The 20,680-nt window shown below is 41.5% G+C and overlaps 1 protein-coding gene across 7 annotated transcripts in view; it reads left to right on the forward strand.

Moving 5' to 3' along the window:
- Window positions 1-20,680, forward strand: part of LOC106648941 (ensconsin-like) — an 89,238-nt gene that overhangs the window by 13,983 nt on the left and 54,575 nt on the right. Inside the window, exon 1 of one of the 7 annotated variants that reach the window (XM_023457770.1) lies at window positions 18,278-18,808. The exons of 5 other annotated variants lie outside the window; for them this stretch is intronic. In XM_023457770.1, coding sequence (XP_023313538.1) covers window positions 18,610-18,808 — 199 coding nt within the window. In that variant the 5' untranslated portion in view covers window positions 18,278-18,609. Of the gene's footprint in view, window positions 1-18,277; window positions 18,809-20,680 lie in introns of those variants that run through there. One more of the 7 variants, XM_023457772.1, reaches the window with a different exon arrangement.

Genomic DNA, 20,680 nt, shown 5'->3' on the forward strand with positions numbered 1-20,680 from the left:
TCCAACGGCAATATATCGATCTGATTTTGCTGATCGAAGATCGAATGCGAGGTGAATTATGCAAGCCACCATGACCGGTGCAAGCAAAACATCCACGTTATAATGTTGAAAAAATGACAAACGCGCAACACCTATAGACGCTGCTTGCCCCGTGCTTATATTATAGCTAAGTGCGTGCGCAAGGAAGAAGAAAGAAACGAGGAATAGGATAGCCCTCGAGCATATTTTGCTTAGCAACGAGCAGCTAGCGAGCTTACGGAGGCGAGTCTAGCGAGTTAATCGAGCTCTGCGTGTACGCATACTTTAGTGAGAGAGAGAGAGAGAGAGAGAGAGGAGCACGCATTGTCTGGCTGGCAACGAGGCTGTCTTCCGCGCGCGCCCGTAATGCTCTTATTATTAGCCGTGGCGATGAGCCTAACGAGAGCAGCACACATACCCACATGCGCCTCGTTGCTTCTTCAATGTGTGTTGGCTGCACATATATTTATAAAATATGTAGGCTGATTATTTCATAGATTCGTCGCGGCTCGTATCGTTGAAAGAGACGCCCTTGCATCCTCGCCTCTCCCGCGCACTTTCGGTAAAATTTCAAAGTTTCTCGAGGAAAAAAAACTCTCCTTATGGCTACTTGCGATAGCGAACACGAAGCAATATATTTTGTCACGAACATTTCTTCGAGCGCTGCGAACCTGTTACCGTAAACCAAGATATAGGATATATTTACAGTCCTTTTCTTATCACAGGCAAATATACTTCTGATTTATGGCACACGAGTCCGAATTCTTTTTTGAATCGCTAGAAAGTCTATTTTTCATTTCGAATTCCACTTAGCCGCTATTTACTACTACACATCAGCCGAAGGAATGACTTACCTTGACTGCACGCTGACTTCATTGTCACAGGAGCAGGAGAACGATTTATGTTCTGTCGACGATTCTTTTGATCTCGAAATATCTCAGTCATATGTACACGGTTGATTGGTTGGTGACGCGGTTAAATTCTATTGTTGGCAGAAATTATTTCTCCAGCGCGACGTGCTGTCGTATCTCTAAACTCTGTAACATCGTGTCGCTCGTTTCAAGACGCTTCGCGCGAAAACCACCTCTTTTTGTTTCATTAATTTTACACGCGAGCTTATCGTTGGCACGCGTATTAGCCATCGCACGTCGGGAACGATATATTGATTTTGAAAGGCTTCGATGTCGTACACGATAACGTCAAGTGGCGCGTACGGACACGCGGAATAGAATAGCTACAGACAAAATGAAAACAGCTATCGAAGTTCAGGGTTTTGCACGGTTGGCGCGCGTTACATCTTCCATGTTCCACACACACACACACACACACACACACACACACACACACACTATAGTTACGTAAAAGAGAAAAAGTTTTCCCCTTAGAACAAAAAAAGGTACCAATGATAATGTAAATTATAGCAATTACGGACTAGGCTTCGACTCGCTGCGGACTCGCAATGGCGTTACACGTATCTGCCCACGAAGCAATTTCTTGCGCACACACACGTGTGTGAGTGCATATAACTCCTCAAGGAAGAATAATAATCTTTCTTCCTCTTTCAATGCTAATTCAAATTACTCGAGCATATAGCATTCAGGTATGCGAGCTCTGCTGTATATAGGCCTGTGCAACGCGTATACACGCCGGCCGCAGACTGTCTGGCTTCACCGCCTTATTTTTCTAATAAACTTCGGGAAAAGAAACTATTGCGCAAATCGAGTGATTGGCGCGAGATATCGTCGCTTTTTACTCTCTATCTCCTCTTGTACTCTTCCTGTAAAATTTAAGTCGCTCTTTACAACGCTTTTATCCTCTTAACGGTACGTGAATTACTACGTTCTACTTTTTTTGTCTATAACGCGCATACATTTCTTTGTTGCAACATGTGAAATGTATCATTTCGAACGCCTTTGATGGATGTATTGTTCGATAATTGTAACGCAATTTTATTAACTGCACAATGCTATCGACGTGATCGATTATGCCTTCCACGACGGAACTGCTCCGAAGACTTTTCCTTCGTGGCACAGTTTAGCTGAAAACAAATCGTGTACAAAGCGTAGTTTTGCAGCGCAGTTTCGCGTCGTTTTTGATGAACATTATACCTACAATGAAAACTAAAACGACCGTCCGTTGCGAGCTTTTATACAAGGTCACAATTGTAACGATGATTCAGAAAATATCACCTCGCGGACGATTGTATAAATAATTGTATAGAGTCTTTGCAAATACTATTATTAAATACCAAGAGTACACATACAATATTATAAAACAAAACAAATGACATCCGCTTCCTTTCGTACGAGTTTTCAATCGGTACCAAATCGTAATTCACAGTCGTTAAGATGGCGCGCTCGTTCTTATACGTTTCGATTCGAAATAGCAAAATACATCACGAGAAACGAACCGTTGCATACTCACGAAAAACGAGACAACAGCTGTTTACTTTGCCTTTAAGCATCGAAAACTTCATGACTCCTCACAAGTACGCGAACGAAAGCGGAGAATGTTTTTTTCCCTCACGTGTATTCTTCGCACTCGGCTGTTTGTGCACCGATTGTAAAAAAAGCTCTCGTTACCGTCACGTATACACATTTGCACGTTAGCGAATAAATCATGCCCGGTACTACCGCTGCCACGTGCATTCTTACGCAAGACTCGCGACTGCAATATCTGACGGATATTTTTGCTAATGCATAAATTACTCGCGTGCCAATATCATCTACGAAAAGCCTGCATTGATAAATTGCGAATGGAACTTTTAAAAGGTCAACTTGCTGGTTGTATTTTTAAGAAAACTATATCAGTCGTTAAAAAGATTTCTCATGCATTGTGTGTCTTTGATTTCAGTCTGTTTATAAGTATTTGTCGAGATCCGATGTTATCGTTGCATTAAACAATTTTTTTTTATCTGACTATCAGGGTCTGACATAATAGCAACAGACATTTTACGCAAACTGAATAATGTTTCCTACATTTATTATCTCATTTTTTTTTAAATTGGTCTCTCGAATGATTAGTACTAGCAGTATTTGTTAAATTCACCTGATCGATTGTAATTTTATTTTCTGTATTTTTCTTCGACTCGGCATCATTAAAATCATGCCTACATATCAAAATTGAGCTGCGTTACGTAAACAACGAGCACATATTTTCTAAAATCGCTAACAATTGAAAAACGATAAGCATCTCAGCTGCTATATCCTTTCTCCGTATACGCGCGGGTAAACAAGCTGAGGCTAAAATTGCACTGTACGATATGCATACACGACTATGCAGGTAATTTTTTTTGTTATAGTTACCTTGTCGCATAGTTTGCAATATTTCTGAAAATAATGACGTTACATTCTAAAGTAAAAGTGTCATCGACGACATTATAGCCTGCGTTGTTGTTGTTATTTTAACACATCATTCCCTGAGCATGTAATAATAGCCGTCTGCGCATGGTCTCTGATGCTTTTACAGCGCTTAATTAAGTGCTGCTACGGCAATGAATGTTTTTTCTGCCAGTAAATCGAGTGTACACGCGATGCTCGCGAGCAATGGCCATGATAATCATGAGCACGATCATCATCATCATCATCATCATTTTCAAATTGTGTATCGAGATAGTTTGAGTTTTTGAACGCCGAGTCGATTAGAGGGTCAATTATAATAGCGATACTGCTAATAATCCATAAATCTTTTTAACAGCTATGCCATACGATACTAATTTGTAGTCGTTATTTGAAAGCAGTATCGGTATGTCAGCTTGTTTGCAAAGACCAACACCTTAGTCCTCTCTGGCTCTCATATTTTTTGTGTGCTATCAAATTTTAAAGGCTGATTTCTTACTACTAATATAAATTGATATCTCATAATTTAGCCTTAACGCCATTCAAGCAGTCTTTTAGGTCATAGCATGATACTTTTGATATAAACTCAATAGCTGAAGAAATGAGCGTAACAAACTCTAATTTTTTAACATGACGCACGAATCATCTTCACTCTTCAAGACAAGAATAATCTTTATTCTCTGATTTTTTTGCTATTTTGCGCTCAAGTGCTAAATTATAGTTTATTTTGAGACAACTTTATATTGAAGAATATCGAGACGTTCTTTCCCGAAACCACTTAGAAAATAAAAAAATTTCCATCGAAATCTCTGTGATTTCCACTTAACATTTTTGTTCGAAATTCTACGGGAAATCTTTGTGTTATTGCTTTTGAGGAAGATGGAAAGCGCACTCGAAAATTTCACCTTTTCTTCGTCTTCGACATGCCCTTCAATAAAGAAAATTTCCAAACTACTTTCTAGCCTTGCGGTCGCCAAGAATCGTAAGTGTACGCAAGAATCGCACAAGCAACTTCGTATATTGTAGGACACACATCCGCGACGGTGGAACATGCAAATGGTGTGTTTATATGAAAATCCCGGTCGTCCACTATATGTACCGTATCTCGAGTGTGTGCGTATACGCCGCGCCGTGCGCGCACATGCGCCTTGTTCTGTTTAACGTGTTAAAAGTCCATGGAGCATATACATTGTTTGTGCCAGTGCTTTTAAGTATTACATCGCGAACTGTTATGTGAAAAGCGGAAAAGATGCGAACGTCAATTAGTTTCACTACAAAAAGCACGAGGCATCTATGATCGTAGTTTAATATTAAATATTTAACTTGGACGTTACTTGCTGCTCTCTTCTAAATATTGCACTTATTATGATTTTTCTTAAGTCTTCAGAGTTTTAAGAGTTTCGAAAGCCTTTCCATCTTGAGGAATTTCTGTACTAAAGACAACTTACTGCTATATCGATAATATTTAGCCATTTTTTCATATAAATATAAATAACCAATTTTTCATTTATTAAAACAAATTTCCTAGAAATCAGATAAATTTTCCTGTTTTTTATAAGTTGTAATAAGTATCATGTTGATTGAATTTGTATTATGCTTTATTAGTAATTACAGAGGAGTATTTGTCAGAACTTCCAGAACATTTTTTAACAATCGAGCTTTTTTTACACGAAAAAAAAATTAAAAATTGATATTGTTGACAGCATAAGTCGCAGGCAATATAAAACACCCTTAAGAGCTCGAGGTGCAGCGACAACGTTTGATATCATTGCTTTATTCATTCGGTAAAAGGAAAAGAAAATAAAATCAGGATGCAAGACAAATGTACGTGTACGTAATTACACGAATAGTTAAAAAAAAATACTCCTTTCTCGATCCGCTTGCGGGAACTCGCCAGAGCAGATACGAGGAAGGCAAGTTTTTTTGTTTTTTATTCTCGTCCTTCTGCGTTTCTCTCTTCCTACATTCATACTTGGGATAATTTCGTCGTTTAATCCTGTGCGCCTGCCTGACTTTGATATAAAAGGGAGAGGTTGAAATGTGGCAATGCAGCTGGTTCAACAAGTGGAACCTTCGGTTTTGGGAAGCGCGTGGCGTGCGGCAAGTATGCCGTTCAAACAGAAGTTCGAAGTTGCACATTTGTCCTTGAACTTGGTAAAAGTTTCTTTATTCCAAATTAAGAATCTGGTAAGGCAATCGGATTTTATCGTTGGTATATTGGTTAAATATTTTTGCCACCATCGAGAGAGCAGCACATCTGCCGCATACACGAGCGTACACGTAATATCCAACATTACAACGATTTATCGATCCGCAATGACTGGGCTTGCACTAGCAAGCGCAATACAAATGAAATACGGGGAAAACGTCGCTGTAGAACGCGCGAGTTTTGAATCGATTTTCTTCCTCCGGCAGGCTTGACTCAGAATACCCACACACGATTATAGCTCTGGTAACGTTGCCGTCATCGACGTAGCGCGTTATAATATGAATCTTGGCACTATCTTATCTTATTATGCGTGCAGTAAACTAATTTCCTCGCTATTCGTCGTTGGCTTATCTCGATTTCTTCCTCGGCGCGATCTCGAGGCACGATAATTTATTTAAACGCCTGTCATATGTTCGCGGCATAGAACTATACAGTCTTACGCGAAGATATTCTCGAATTATTTTCCAATTAATTATGGTTATCTAAAATAACATCCTTCCAACCTGTGTTTAAAAGCTTCTCCATGAAATTCACATAATGTACATTCGAGTTGTAGTACAGCTAAATTTGCTCGTAATATTTGAATGCAACATTTGCATTTTTTTGCAAATAGTAACGAGAACGGCAAAAGTTTAAAGCGTAACATTAATAATGGTTTGTACGTGGGCGGAATAGCCAGCCATTGGCCTGACACGGCTGGACTGCTCTGCACAGGCGCACCATACTTTCGACCATCTCGAAGGAGCGTATTAATAGATCGCGCGCGCACACATACACGTACGCAGTATCTCGGCTATTCACACCACGAGTCTCTTTTCTATTTGCGCTTACCGTTTTTGCACATACACACGGATGCTAACAAAACGTATCACGCCTATTGTAAAGCAGCAGCGGCAAACAAAAGCAATTTATTACCCGAGACGCTAAAAAATCTACCTGCGAGTGAATTTTCGACATTCGCGCAACCTTCGACGTAGTCGAACAATATATGTATGAACGAAGCCTCGCAGCGGTATAAATGGCAGGGAGTATGTGTACACTTTCATATATGTATATTATGAGTATATATGAATGTATATATTCGACCTAATCGCATTGATCATCTGTATATTATTTATACACTTGAATCGAGCCTAAACTGCTATATATGCTGCTTGCAGCGAGGGCAACCTCCTTTTATAGGTCTCTATTGTGTCCTCTTGACATCTGCAGCAGTGACATACTTTTAGAGTATACTGCACTATTTTCTTATGTATGCAATTTCTGGCATTGCTGCAGCTGCCGCTTCGTTCGGTTCGATTTCAGTCGTCGATGGGAAGCAGCACCCGAGACTACGCTTTGGTACTTTCCGAAAACTCACGCTGGTAAAATAGATGTTTCTCACAAGATATGTGTACTCGCCAGTTTTCTTGCACTCGTGCGAAGTTGTGACTAGGACCGATTTAAAAATATTACAGCGCCGTGTTAATTTTTTTTGTCAGTTACTTCCGCGGTAATGATCTACCGTTCGGTCAACCTTTCGCTTACAAAGTGACCTAATTACTTTTATATCGTACATTTATAAATCCATTCACATGCACGCTTAATGCTTTGATAGATCAAGTGATATTTATGATATCCGCTTTTTTGGTGTAGAAGATCATTAATAATATTTTTTTTGCATCATTAGAAGATTCATTTTAAATACGTCTAGAAGTTTCTAGCACTCGACTACTGACTCGAGTGTACCGAGTTGCAGAAGCTGTTGAGATAGTCAATTTGCAAAATAGCTCTCTTTCACTTGGCCATTAAGTAACGAATAGCAGTCAGTCACTGCGCTTGATTGGCTGCCCCTGAATTCAAGAAAATATACGTACACACGGACACGACGATTGAATTATCGTACGAAAATGTTATCAGATTTATTTGCATGTTTTTCAGTACTTTAGATTTTCTTCAATATGAAAATTCAACTACTATATAGACATTTTCCTATTCAAGTTCGATGACACACGCGAGGCCGAGTGCTCACTTCTCATTTCCCGACACTCTCAGCCAAAATTAATCCAAACTCAAAACTCTGTGGCTGGGGTAAACGATCTCTCGGTCAGTCTTTCTCTTTCACTCTAATTTTACACTTTTATAAATACCGGCACGCACGAGGGAATCGATGCTCCCCTCGCACGCAGTGCCACGTTAAGCGTACTGCTATGCATTGCTCGGGATATTCGCGATCTCTCCGCGAGAGGCCGGTTCCTGTCAGCCGCTGCTATATACGTATAGGCATACGATACACACGAGCGTAATGCCGTCGAGAAGTGGCGCCGTTCGCGGTTGCTGAGCGAGCAAAAACGCGCCTCGTATACTGACCGTTGGTTCTGCAGGTGTCTATGTCTTATCCGTTACAGATTGATAATCCTTGAATTAAATACAATCAATTTATTACTTTGGCAAAGATCAACGAGCATAGTTTACAACTAAATAATGTGTTCTCATTTTTTTCTCTCTCTTTATGTTTCAGGTGAGTGTTTTTGGTCGTCTAACGCTTATCCGATAAGGGTATAAACATTAGCGTGCGAGCTGATGGCAACGAAGATGAAAGGTAGACGATTAATTTTACGTTAAGCTTTGGTAGCACTTTGAACACGAGCGCGCGTACATACACACCTCTTATCAATTAGAAAGCTCCGATAGGCGGCATGAAACCGAAACGACGCTCGTGAATTTTTCGTTCTATTTTGCTATATTTATGTGCTCGATGAAATTCAGCAAGTGCAAAGTTTATACTGTACCACTGCGAAAACATCATCGACGCGTAGCCACACATAGCTCATTAACGAAATTGCAAAAATCTCGTTTATTATTGGTAAAAAGGAAAAACGGCAACGCGTCAGCCATTGTTCGCTCGAAAACAATAGCTGCACACACGCGTACGCTATAATAGGTACAGAGGCGAAGTGGCGATTGAAAAGAATATTACAATATATATTATATTATACTATATGAAGATAAAACGCTTTTAAAGAGGAGAGCGTGGCGCGAGGCCGAAATGAGCGTTTGGCAAGAGAGTTACTCTCCGTATGCAATTCACTTTGGCTTTTGCGCAAAGGAACTGAAAGTCACGATCGATATTGCTAATCCACGCGCGAAAGCCTGCCTGCCTGCCGCCGCGGATTATTCGGATGAGTTGCAAATAAAAGCAGTAAACAAAGCCATAAGAGCCCCCGTGCATATAACCGTACTGCAGGCGGCGGCTGCGGCGCCTTCGTTTTTTGCGCCAAACTTTTAATTTATCGTATATGTACTTTTTGATCGGGGCCTCAGCAGTTTTGTTTGTTTTTCTCGTGCTCCGCTCGGCTCGGAGAGAAGTGCAGCAGTCACACGAGGAGAAAACGGAAATTCTAACGTATGCTTTATATATATATGTACCCGCGAAAATTTATTATATATAGGCGGGTGCGCGCTCGGGCATGAAAGTCGTGCGTTATAATCTCGTGCATCGGCACCTCCATATGCACACTCGATTCTCTAATCAAACAGATTTTTTTCAATCTCGGAAAATTAGATTCAAGGATTTATCGTTAATTCGAGTATAAAGTATAATCGATTCTCGCACCTTTCACCTCGTGATTTATCGTCGATCTTTCTTTTCTCCCCGGTACGTCTCTCTGTCTCTGGCTGTTTCTTCAATCGGCTGCGATAAATAGGATAATTTTCATCTGGTGGCATGTGCGTTGTTTGCTCTTTTGTGGGAACTGCAATTTTCCAGGCTATTATTTTCCAAGCTGCCTGTATAATTTAGCTCTCTCAATCTCGTACACGCGCGCGGTGTGAAATATCATTATACATTATCCTATGATTTCATCTCGGCCTGCCGCGAGATCCTGCAGCCAGTTTCTGCAGGCTATAGACGCGGTGCACTTTTTTTGCGTAGCGCTCGAACCATTTGCACGCGCGCACGGAAAATGATAAGAGCTCCGACACTGCTGCCTGCGGTGGTGACCAGGTCAGCCGCGTATACTCCAGTCATCGTTCGTTAATTAAGGCCTCGTGTCGCCAACTTTTCATGCGATATACATGTAATATACAAGCCGTATTACAATGTCGGATAGTATAACATCTCTATATAACGAGCGAGCTGGCTTTTCTTTGGAAATCTGCGCGACAAGAGACAGCAAACGCGGCAACAGCAGCGACGTTTACCGCGAGCACATGCTTATAAGCTTGATTATAGCCTATACTTTCCCCATGACACGGAGATAATAATCTTTCTCTCTCTCGCGTTTGGAAGATCGAGGTTATATATACTCTACATATAATGTATTCGACGCCTCGACAGCGTATAAAAGTTATCGAGAGACTTTTTCCCTTCTTTCCGCGCTTTTCACTTCCACAAGGTTGACAATTTGCCAGAATTATTCAGCGTTTATATGTGTCGCGGTGCGGTTCTTGTATATTACAATTGGACAGACGCTTTTATGTATCATGGCGCCCATATAGCCGAGAACACACTTCTCACGCTCTTTTCTTAATGGACTTTTTTCCCCCGTATTATTAACCCGCGTCTCTCGAATCAATTTTGATTGATATGAATTTATTTGCTCGGTGCGCACGTGCGCGCCAAAGTTTTCTCTGCACGCGCGGAATGATAAATCGAGTACGAGCGCCTCCGTTGTAAATATGAGATCTTGATATTTCGAGAAAATTGGATATTATTATAAACTTTATTTCGCTGCTTATAATGGTCATGAGCTTTTATACATTACAATTTATTTCATTCTTTCACTTTCTCCTGACATTCATAGCCAATTAATTTATTTGATATAAGCTAATGGCCCGGCAGGTATTAATTTTTCAATTTTTCATGATTTTATAATCGACGTACACGTTGAATTTCTATGTGTTATATATTGCTATATTACTTGGTCGAATGAAAAAAAGGTCGAATTGCGCGCCGAAAGTTATAGGTTGTTTAATTAATACTGTTAAAAATGATGAAGAACATTATAATTTTTTTGTTATTATTTATCTTTTATTTTTTCAAAAAAAAAAAAAAAAAAGCAATTGACTTTTATTAGTGCATGAACAAAAAAAACATGTTTTACGAAAGCATCAAATCTTCAATGATGCACGTTTGCAACATATCGTTTTTTGACTGCTGCACTTTCTGGGATTCCGTCACAAAGTTAGGTGTTCATGCAAAAAAGTTATCGCTTTCACATTTTGATTTAGGGCCGTTGTAAAAAAATTTGATCGCATCGTAAATCCTCGTAAAAAATGAGTTGATTGCATTGTACTTACACCATCACGCGATATATTACAATACCAAGGGCATTATTCGTATAAAACCGATAGCGTTTATGGGTTTAAAAAAAATATCAACAATTTGATAGATAGCTTGGTTGAAAAATATTTAAGCGAGAGATGGGCATACGTATATAGGCTTTATAGTGTGGCGTAATAGCCATGGTCGTCGTCGTCGACCACCTACATGCGCCGCGCAGACTAATGAAGAGCCTTCGTCTTCCAAGCAGCTCTGAAGGGCCCACATCGTTAAGCCTTTCTCATTCAGCATGCGGCAACGTCATTATGAGCTGTATACTAATACATATGCACGTGCTCTTTTAATTGTATCCATATATTTTTTTTCCGCGCGCTGCTCATTAAAATTTTGAGCTCATTGTGCGTTGAGAGCTGCCACTGTCTATCTCAACATTTTCAGTCGGCGCAGTATCTCTTACCGCATGTCATATTAATAGAAGCCGGAAAAGTTTACTAGTAAATTTGATTTAAGAAAATGGAGAAAAAATAGAAATATGTATGCATCGAAGAAATGGAAGCATAGTCGATGATGGAAATAGTCTTGATGTTCGAGGAAATTTCGACGTTCAAAACGATCGGACACATTGACAGATTAGTGTTTCCAATGAAGCGTCTTTCAATCTTGCTGATTGCAATTTCTGTCGACAGGTCGTAAACGTTAAAATCGATCCTCTGCACGTGTCTTGGAAATTTCATCAACTTTACTCGTACATCATGGGCAAAGCTGCGCCAATCTTAAAATTCCCAAGATCCATGAGGAATGAACCTAAAGGTTTCAAATTGATTTTTCAATATACTTTTTAAGAGTACATTGTTAGTTTCAATTGGGATTTTGGGTATTTTACGATTGACGTAACTTTGTCCATATACCCAAGACATTTGTCACTGCGCTCCTGAAATGCACGCGAGCTATTGATCATTATCCAAAGAATAAAGAGAATCGTTACCCGGAGGAATGTTCATTAGCATCCCAAGTTGTCGTTTGTGCACAATGACCTGCGGCTGTGCCGATGACCCAAGCTGCTCGCTTAAAGGTCGCGCGAGCCAAGTTCGAGTGCTGCGCAGCACAGCACACATAGTCCAGCGCAAAGAGTCTCTTTTGCACTTCTAGCTTGTGTATAATACGTGAGGCTAGAGCAGGAAGTCGACGACCCTTTGCCAGAGACTGGTAATTTAACAATTGCTTATATATGTAGCTCATGCATATTAGCTCTGACACTCGGCCTGTGTATACCAATGTATATCCACGTAATGAGTACAGAGAGACAAAAGTAGCCGTGTACTTACTGCCGTGTGCAGGTGAAAGTGATCAGGAACTGTAGCTGTTGCTGTTGCTGCTGCTGCTGCTGCTACTGCTCACCGATGCACGCTCCAATGGATGAGCTTGAGACTGCAATCTACGGTAGTTCTTTTTTTTTCACCTCGACTCGTTTGTTTGTTTTTCTGGCTTACGTGCGCCTACCTTGGGATTTTTTACCGGGTATCCACGAGGTGTAAAACTGCTCGGCGCATAGGCTAGCTTTCTTTTGTTGGGTGAGAGCGCGCAGCTCGTATAGCACCGATCAATCGTCAAACTTTTCATGCGCATTAGAGAGAAAACGATTTTCTTTGTTGTTTTAGTGGCTGATTGTTTGGCGACACTTGCGTTGTTCCTCCTATGGTCGTAAAAATCGATTGATCGGACAAAGGATGTCCACGCTCGACCTTTTCACACACTTTGACGAAATCCTCGACTAAATGGAACTTGCAGTTGATGCATTTTATGTTTTTTCTTCGGTTATTTCAACTTTTGCCGAGAATGAGTTTGGAACTATTTTGCCCTTTCACTGAGCTTCTTATAAAAATTGTTTGATCTACTTGCATCTTAATTATCTTTTTTGGCGCTTACTCACCGAAGGTTACGCAACCTTTTAAAAGCCTAATAAACGACTATAGGACGTTCTTCGCGCAACCGGAGAGAGAGATAGAAGATTGTGAGTTAAAATTTCAAATATCGCGTGTGCCCCTGCTCGCGTATCCTTGCGTGTGCAAGTACCCCGCGCACCTACTCTGGGCATTAAATTGTATTTATATGCAAATGCCGCAGTTCTAAGCCTATTGAATTTCGAGAGACTTGGAAAAAGTATTTCGTATTGCAGTAGTGTCGGCGGCGGCGGCGGTGCAGCCAACGTTGCACATGGAATGTGGAAGCTTCAATTTTGCGGATAATTTTTAAAGGCGGTGCAGCGAGGCCTTAATTAAAGCTAAATTTATCTTGCGCGCCGCCAAAGCGTTCGGTCTTAAAGTAGTAGTGTGTGCAGTGCAGTAGCCAAGCAGCTTTTGAATTGTTACCGTGCATTATAGCTTCAAAAGAGAAATCTATATATGGATGTATGCACGCGCGTGTACGCATTGATTCTGTAAAAGTGTGGGTTTGTGTTTGCAAGTCCGTTTAATTGTGCAAATTCCCTTCCGCCAGCTCCATAAAGAAAACATCCGCGTGGATAAAGCAGAAATCGCTCGAATCAATTGGTCTTTTTTTGCTCATAAAACTTTAACTTTCAAGCAAAATTATAATAATTAAAAAGACTGTTCACTTCTACTTGCTGTTCGTTGTTGCTGTTTTGTGTGCAACGTTGTTACCGCAAGCGTGAAAATTCCAATGTATTTCATTCTATAATTCGTCTACAGAGCTTATGTATATTGAGCAAAATCAAAGCATTGAAATGTTATTGCTTGATTGTGTGGATGCTAAAGCTGTGCATCACAATTTCTTGGCAATTTTTTCCGTTAAATATGTACGTACAAGTAATCTTCTGACCACCGAAATCGTCACGCCCGAGTTCTTAAATTGTTGGACCATGTGTGAATGAAAAAAGAAAGAAAGAGCACTCATCTTCCGAGAAAATTCAGTCTTTGTTCGTGCGTTCGTACAGGTATTATATGTACTGTACATGGTGGAGGAGCAACGATCTCTAAGCCTCTAATACATGGCGATGAATCTTCTTGGCGATTTTCATGTATATCAGTTAACTGATGTCTGCGCAGAACAACTCGCGTGTATGTGCATATACGTGTGCGAGCGTATATATTTTATATATAAAATAAACACAAGCTCATACCGTTATCATAATTGCGTGGTAACGTCAAAGTTTTTTGTTCGCCGCTCGCATACATATATGTATGTCTGGCACTCTAGCTTAATTATGCATCGGTATGGAATGTGCCATGCTGCATGCGCCGAGTGTTACAGATATGATTATGCTTGTGTAATCATTGGAATATATATATATGTACGTATACGATATAGCACAAGCTCTCGAAAGCGGGAGGCAAGGAGGCTACGCAATTGTGCAACGACACATCAATAATTCATATTGTTTAGTTTATTATCATATACAGGAACAAGTGAAACATTCGTTTTTGTCTTCTTGCACGAAATACGAATTGCCAAAGGCGGCAGGGGGTGGGTGTATAAGTAAAATTTCTCGTAGATTAACCGTTGCGTCGATATATCGTTGCAAAATTCTCATCGAATAAAATTAACGGTATTATTTTTGCTTCTTCTTTTTTTTCAATCGCGATCTTGAAAAATGTCGTGAACGGCGAAGCGTAGATAAGGTAGCCTCTCTATACTAGTGTTTTAGCCTCGAGTACTTTCTATTATTTTATTCTCGATGCTATGCGCACGAAAAAAAAGAAATACATTACTCATGCATTCATAGATCACCAGTGCGGAGCAATAAAATGTTTTACGATTCGAAGGAACCGTACACATGCTCGCGGCAGCGCAGTCTCTAACGTCGCGTGCTTTCGTCTAAACACACGCGGCGCGGAGAATATATACGGTGCAGGAAAATTGCGCTTGTTATACATATTTTTCGAAAAAAAAAAGGTTAGTTTTTCTTTCTTTCTCCCGGCCTAAGCGATGCCAATTATAGACGCAAAAGCCAAAGTGAGAGTATACAGACACACACAGACTCATAGTCCGGTGTATTAGGAAAAAGGAGGGAAAAAGTTGATTTCAAAGAAGTGCCTCGGCGTTTGAATGAGACTAGGCATGGGCTTTTCGACTGGCGTAATTTCTCGGTTTATCTTTTACAAACGATCGCCATTTGTCGCGTGCTACCTGCGAATGCTGAAACCGTTACTATGCACGTACATATACATTATACACACAGACACATATGAAATGCGTGTAAATAAAGGAGAACGTACGTGGTAGTGGTGCATATACATCGCGCCTTGCTATATTACAGATATAACACAACTGCGCCTGCGTGTGTGTGCAGTATAAAATAATAATGAATTTCTCGCGTTCGCGGTCAGGTGTGATTTTAATTTAGCTGCGTGTGCGCGTGCATGCGTAACATACTTCTTTTTTTTTTTTTCATGTAATATTCTCTGTAGATATAAAGCATATAATACGCGCCTAGTAGATCCCTTTAACCGCGTGTGCGCATTGTGAGTTTTTGCGGTCTTGTAAAATCCCTCGCTCGCTTCTATGGATTAGCTTGCATGATTCATTCGAAAAGCGATTTAATAATGATATGCAGTTGGAGTGATAGCACTTGGATAGATTAATTGGCTGCTGAAAATGTAATTGCCTCCAAGAGAGAGAGAGAGAGAGCCCTCGAGCTTTCCGCGAACACCGACTACCTTATACGTGCATGCGCATGTAATACCAGCAACTTCGTGCGAACATGTAAATTCGATACACTTGGAATACATTTTTGCGCGAAAAATTGTTGCGCTTTCGACGTGTAACAGCAGGTGACTGGCTCTGCGGTGGTGCACACCGTGTGCGGCAAGAGCGTGTATAAGCGCACACCGCACAGCATACATTTCGTCACAGTTTTTATGTTTCTTGAACTCTCGTAAATCGATAAACGTTCGTTTGTAGCCATGGCTCGGCGCGCACAGGAGATTTTAATAAGTGTCCATTTCTAAGCGATTAATAATTATAATCGATAATGGCTCGACGTTTCTTTTCTCCCCGTCACCGACACGTTGCGAAAGACAAAAAAAAGTAGAAGGAAAAAAGATATAAAGAAAAACGCTCGCTGTTCTGCGCCTGTTTTATGTGTGCAGTCCCGTTTCTCTTTCTACCTGCCGTTCGCTATGATATTTACTCGGTTAATAGGACGCTGTCCACTGTTTTGCGGAAATCAAGATTTCATGCTTATTGTCGTTTTATATGCTTCTTACGAGAAAATAGAAACTGCTTGACGCGAAGAAAAAAAAATTTTCTCGCGCAAAAACTATATGCGGCCTTATACAATTTGACATTTATGATAAGGTTAATACTTTCACACGATCGAGCCCGTATAAAAGGAAAATCACTTTTATGCCCATTTTTAACGAGATAAAGTTCTTTTTTATACATGCTCAATTTTTTTTTGTTTTATTCCAGTTCACGCAGTTTCTATTGTGTTTTAAGCAATTTTGCAAGAAACATTTCAATACTTTTATTGCCGAGCATGACCTCGTTAGTAATTTTAGACGATTTATGCATGGAAAATATCGACGCAAACTCGCATTCTCGTTCTACATTTTAAAAATGACTATTTTATAAACTCCAACGCATATTTTAAAACTAGAAGAGTTTTCTATGGTTACCAAATTGATGTTTTCCCGCATAGCATTTGATCGCAATGCGTATTTTTCATCAAGTTCAACACGAGTAAGAGGAAAAAAAATCGACGTACTAAAAACCCACTTCAATGCTGGTCTACATTAATATCTGATATGGAATCGTTAAACGCCCCTTCTGAAGATCGATAATTAAAAGTATAGAGCTGCGATCTAATTTATCTGGAATTTACACAATTGTCGTCTGTCGTTGCGAAAGTACAAGACTCGAGCGTGTCATCTAAAATTCATCGAGTAAATCCGAGCTTGCTGCGTGCAGTGTACATAGAAAATCTCGTGCGCGCACTGTGCTGTCGAAGGTGCACAGCGGCATATGCTTATATTTACTTTCAATTTCGCGACGTATATAATACTCGCGAAATGTGTACGATCGTTGCATCTCGTGTGTATATAAAGTAGCAGTGCAGCATGTGGTATGTATGTACCAGCTCGTCGTTGGCTCGTGTATAGGCTGCCGCCCCCGCTCGTGCTCGCCGTGCCGACAACTGCCTGGCACAGTATAGGTACGAGAACAAGAGGCGTGCGCGGCGCGACCGAGCCACCGAGCCACCGACAACGTGTGTGCAGTAGTGCTGTGTGTGCGTGTGTATATATAATGTGCGCGGCGCGCGAATGTCGTCGTCTGCACCGACTCCGCCGCGGCACGCCACTATACAGTCTGATGTGTTTCAACGTCTCTCTCCCTCTCATCAGTCGTCCACTGACCGTCGATGCGCGCGGGTCCGCGAGAGATCTCCTCCTTCTCCTCCTCCTCTGCCTCGTTTGTATAGCGTACACCGCACGCGCCTCTAAGCGATACGTCAAAACGTTAGCCGTGTGTTTGTTTATAGCGCGACTTTGTTTACGTTCACGTGTGAGTGTGCACGTTGCCTCCGCCAATGTGACGTTTTCGGTGCCTTGACACTCCATATGGCTTTTTACATTCATAACCTATGCCGTTCGCGATCTGACTCGTCATTAATGCACAGTGTCGTTTGTTAATGTAAAATTCCTTGTTGTTCTTAATGTGAGAGTTCAAAATACATGTTGAAGTTTTAGTGAACTGTTTTTTTAGTGCAAAAATGCTTCAGTGTTTTCAAAGATAATTCACATGGTTAAACGTTGATTTCAAAGATAAACAAAACATTTTCAAGCAGCGATAGGGAGCTTGCGGTATAACAGCACGCACGTACAGAGAGGAAACAATTGAATAAACGAAGCCAACGCTCGATGCGTACAGTATTATATAGCACCAAGGGGCTCTCTTTCTCTCTCTCTCTCTCCGCCTAGCCATCTCACTGCGCGGATGAATATCAATTGAATAATCTTCCGATGTGCAAAACGCCGCCGACGCAACAGTAGCGCGTCCGATAAACGCACACAAGCAGCTCTTGGATAATAATATGTAATGCGAGTCGTCTTCTTCTTCGTCGGCTTCGCAAAAGTTCATCAAGACGCCTAACGAATGCGTAACGAGACTCTCGTCTATGCGCGAACTCTCATACGCTAATGCGACGTCGTGCTTAGCGAGCGATCGGATTGCGAAATCACGAGCCCGACCAAGTAGCTTTGTTTGAGCGAGAGACTCGAGATAAGGCTTATCCTGCATTACAAAGAACGGCATCGAGCCAGGTTCAACGAACTGCCAAATTTGCTCGACCTTAAGCAAGGTTGTGTGCAGCGCCAGCAGCACTTGAAGCTGCAGTTTGGCCCACTTCTTTTGTAAATCGCCTGTGTGCGTTCGCGAGGCAAGCAAGCGAGTGTTTGTGCCTGTGCGTGTGTGTGTGTTTATGTGTGTGCATGCTGCATCGCGAGAACGTATATCGCGAGCGCATATACGTTCAATCATCATCTCCGCAGCTGCTGTTGTTACTGTACGGAGAATTTCAGTCTACATATAATAACGGTTGGACGTGCCAAGTTGCAATTACTTAACACAGCTCGCGAGGATCTCGATCGGCTGGATTCCTCGTCGTCGTGTTACTTCGTTTCTTTTCTCGCTGCTGCTGCTGCTACTGCTTGTTTTTTTGTTGCCACACAACAAATACCGATAGACTCGAGGAGCAAGACTCGTGATGCAAGAAAATAGTTGTAGACGATAGCGCGCGGGGACACTTATTGCGGGTCAATAAAATGATGCTGAGCACGGCAGCGCGTAGCGCTAGCCTCAGGCCGGGACCCGGTCCCGCGGAGGGCAGCGATCATCTTTTTCTTCTGCCGCAGCGAGCTTTGGGCATGGACACGACGCATCTTCGTCAAGATCTCGCCAGCCTAGATTTCAATCTCCACCTGAATCTTCTGCAGGCCGCTCCCAGAGGCAACGTTTGGCTATGTAAGTTATATCAACCGGCTGCAATTGACATTTTCGCAGGCTGACTAATTCCTGCCTATACACATGTACGAACGTGAATCATATCAATTTCGATTGAACAAACGATTTATACACCACTATATCGCACGTACGCACTGCGCACATGTAGCGTGATTCAGATCTGAATTATCTCGCAGATTCAAGTACACTGCTGGTACGCTCCCGCGTTTCCCCAAATGCGTGCCATTATTTACATCTATATGCGTAAACGCGTGTGCATATGGCGCGATTCATGTCGTCGATCGTGGCCGTTTCGTCTCAAGGCCTCGCGCGCGAATCGCCCAGTAGTGTTGTGCTCGCGGCCTCCATTTCCGACGAGAAGTCGTTTTTCTCGCTATGTGTATACTTGCCTCTTGATCGTGTGTATGTGTGTATACGCATGCTATGCACGTCTCTCTCTCTCTCTTTCTTGGCTCGATCAGCTGATCGATCTGCAATATAAGTCGCTAAACTGCAATCAAAGCGAGCATGTGCGCGTGTGATTTTCTCTTTTCGAGTTTATCGCGAATCGTTCGAGTTTCCTCGTTCCGCCTTCTACTTTTGGAATATAGGCTGCGCGCATTATATGCTCTGACGAATCCTTCAATGTTACAATTCATACATATGCCGAGAGTAGATTTATGCGCGCAGCCGATCAATTATACTCGAATCTCTTTTGTATCTACATTTTGTTTGATGTTTATCGCTCGTGAGGATAAAAGTCGCTTAACCGCGCCAACCGCAAGCAGAAGCTGCCTCGGCGCTCTGCTCTCTCGCCTTCCTATATCATAGGCATTTGATGCATTAGTCTGCAGTTGAATGCGACGCGTGTACACCTATATTATGAATTTCTTGCGTATGAATGAAATCTCGTTCGGCACGTGCGTCGTACGCGTCAAGCTGTACATGGGGATTAAACAGATAAGCTTAATGTATGTACACGAGACCGTTTAAAGATCCGTTTTGTACCTCTCGAGTTAATATACCGCGTCTAGCTCGCATACTCGGCGCCAAGTTCGCTTCTTCGACAATTCCGTGTTTTATGCACTTTAACATTTGTAAACTTTCGAACCGTTAAGGAGGAAAAAAATCGTTCGTCAATCGATTCGCTACAGCGATCGAGGAGAGGCGAGTGTGGGTACTGGGTGCGAGCCGCCATAAAGCGCAGATATGCAATACTCCGTTATAATTTAATTATCGCGCGAATGAACATTAGTGCATTTTCCACAATAGACTCGTGGCTCGTTGTTTTTTCTCCAATGGCTTTCTTCTAAATGGACGTAGAGGGAGAGAAATGCGATGATGATTTTATATCGGACAATAAAAACCACACAGCTGTGCATCACATGGACGAAAGAGAGCCAATCAATTATCTCGAGCTAGAGCTTTATAATCCATAATACTCGTTCGTTACGCCTCGCGCTCTCAATCGTGTAGTTATTGCAGTTGCAATTGCTCTTGTTGTTGTTGTTATTGCTGTTGTTGTTGTTGTTGTTGTTGTCGTCGTTGTCGTCGTTGCGTTTCATTGCAAAGTTGTTGTACAGTAAATACTTTTCTCACACAACTTCGATCTTGAGTCGTTGATTGAGTACAATCGGTGGATAAACTTGCAAGTTGTCGTACAGAAAAATTACCTCAAGTAGTACTTGTGACGGATAAATGAAAAAAAGGCACGTACACGCAGAAAATGCCGAAGAATCGAGCCTCTTCCGGCGCTTTTTTTCTTCTTTTTTTAATAATTCTCTCTCGGTACGCCAAGTTGTGAGAGAAAAGATTGATCGCCCGTCGAAAATGAAGAACATCTTTGCGCTGCTGTTGCTGCTTATGCTGCTGCTTCAAACACCTCGCCTTACT

Source organism: Trichogramma pretiosum, unplaced genomic scaffold (assembly GCF_000599845.2).
Source record: "Trichogramma pretiosum strain Unisexual culture from Peru unplaced genomic scaffold, Tpre_2.0 scaffold22, whole genome shotgun sequence".
Lineage (NCBI taxonomy): Eukaryota > Metazoa > Arthropoda > Insecta > Hymenoptera > Trichogrammatidae > Trichogramma > Trichogramma pretiosum.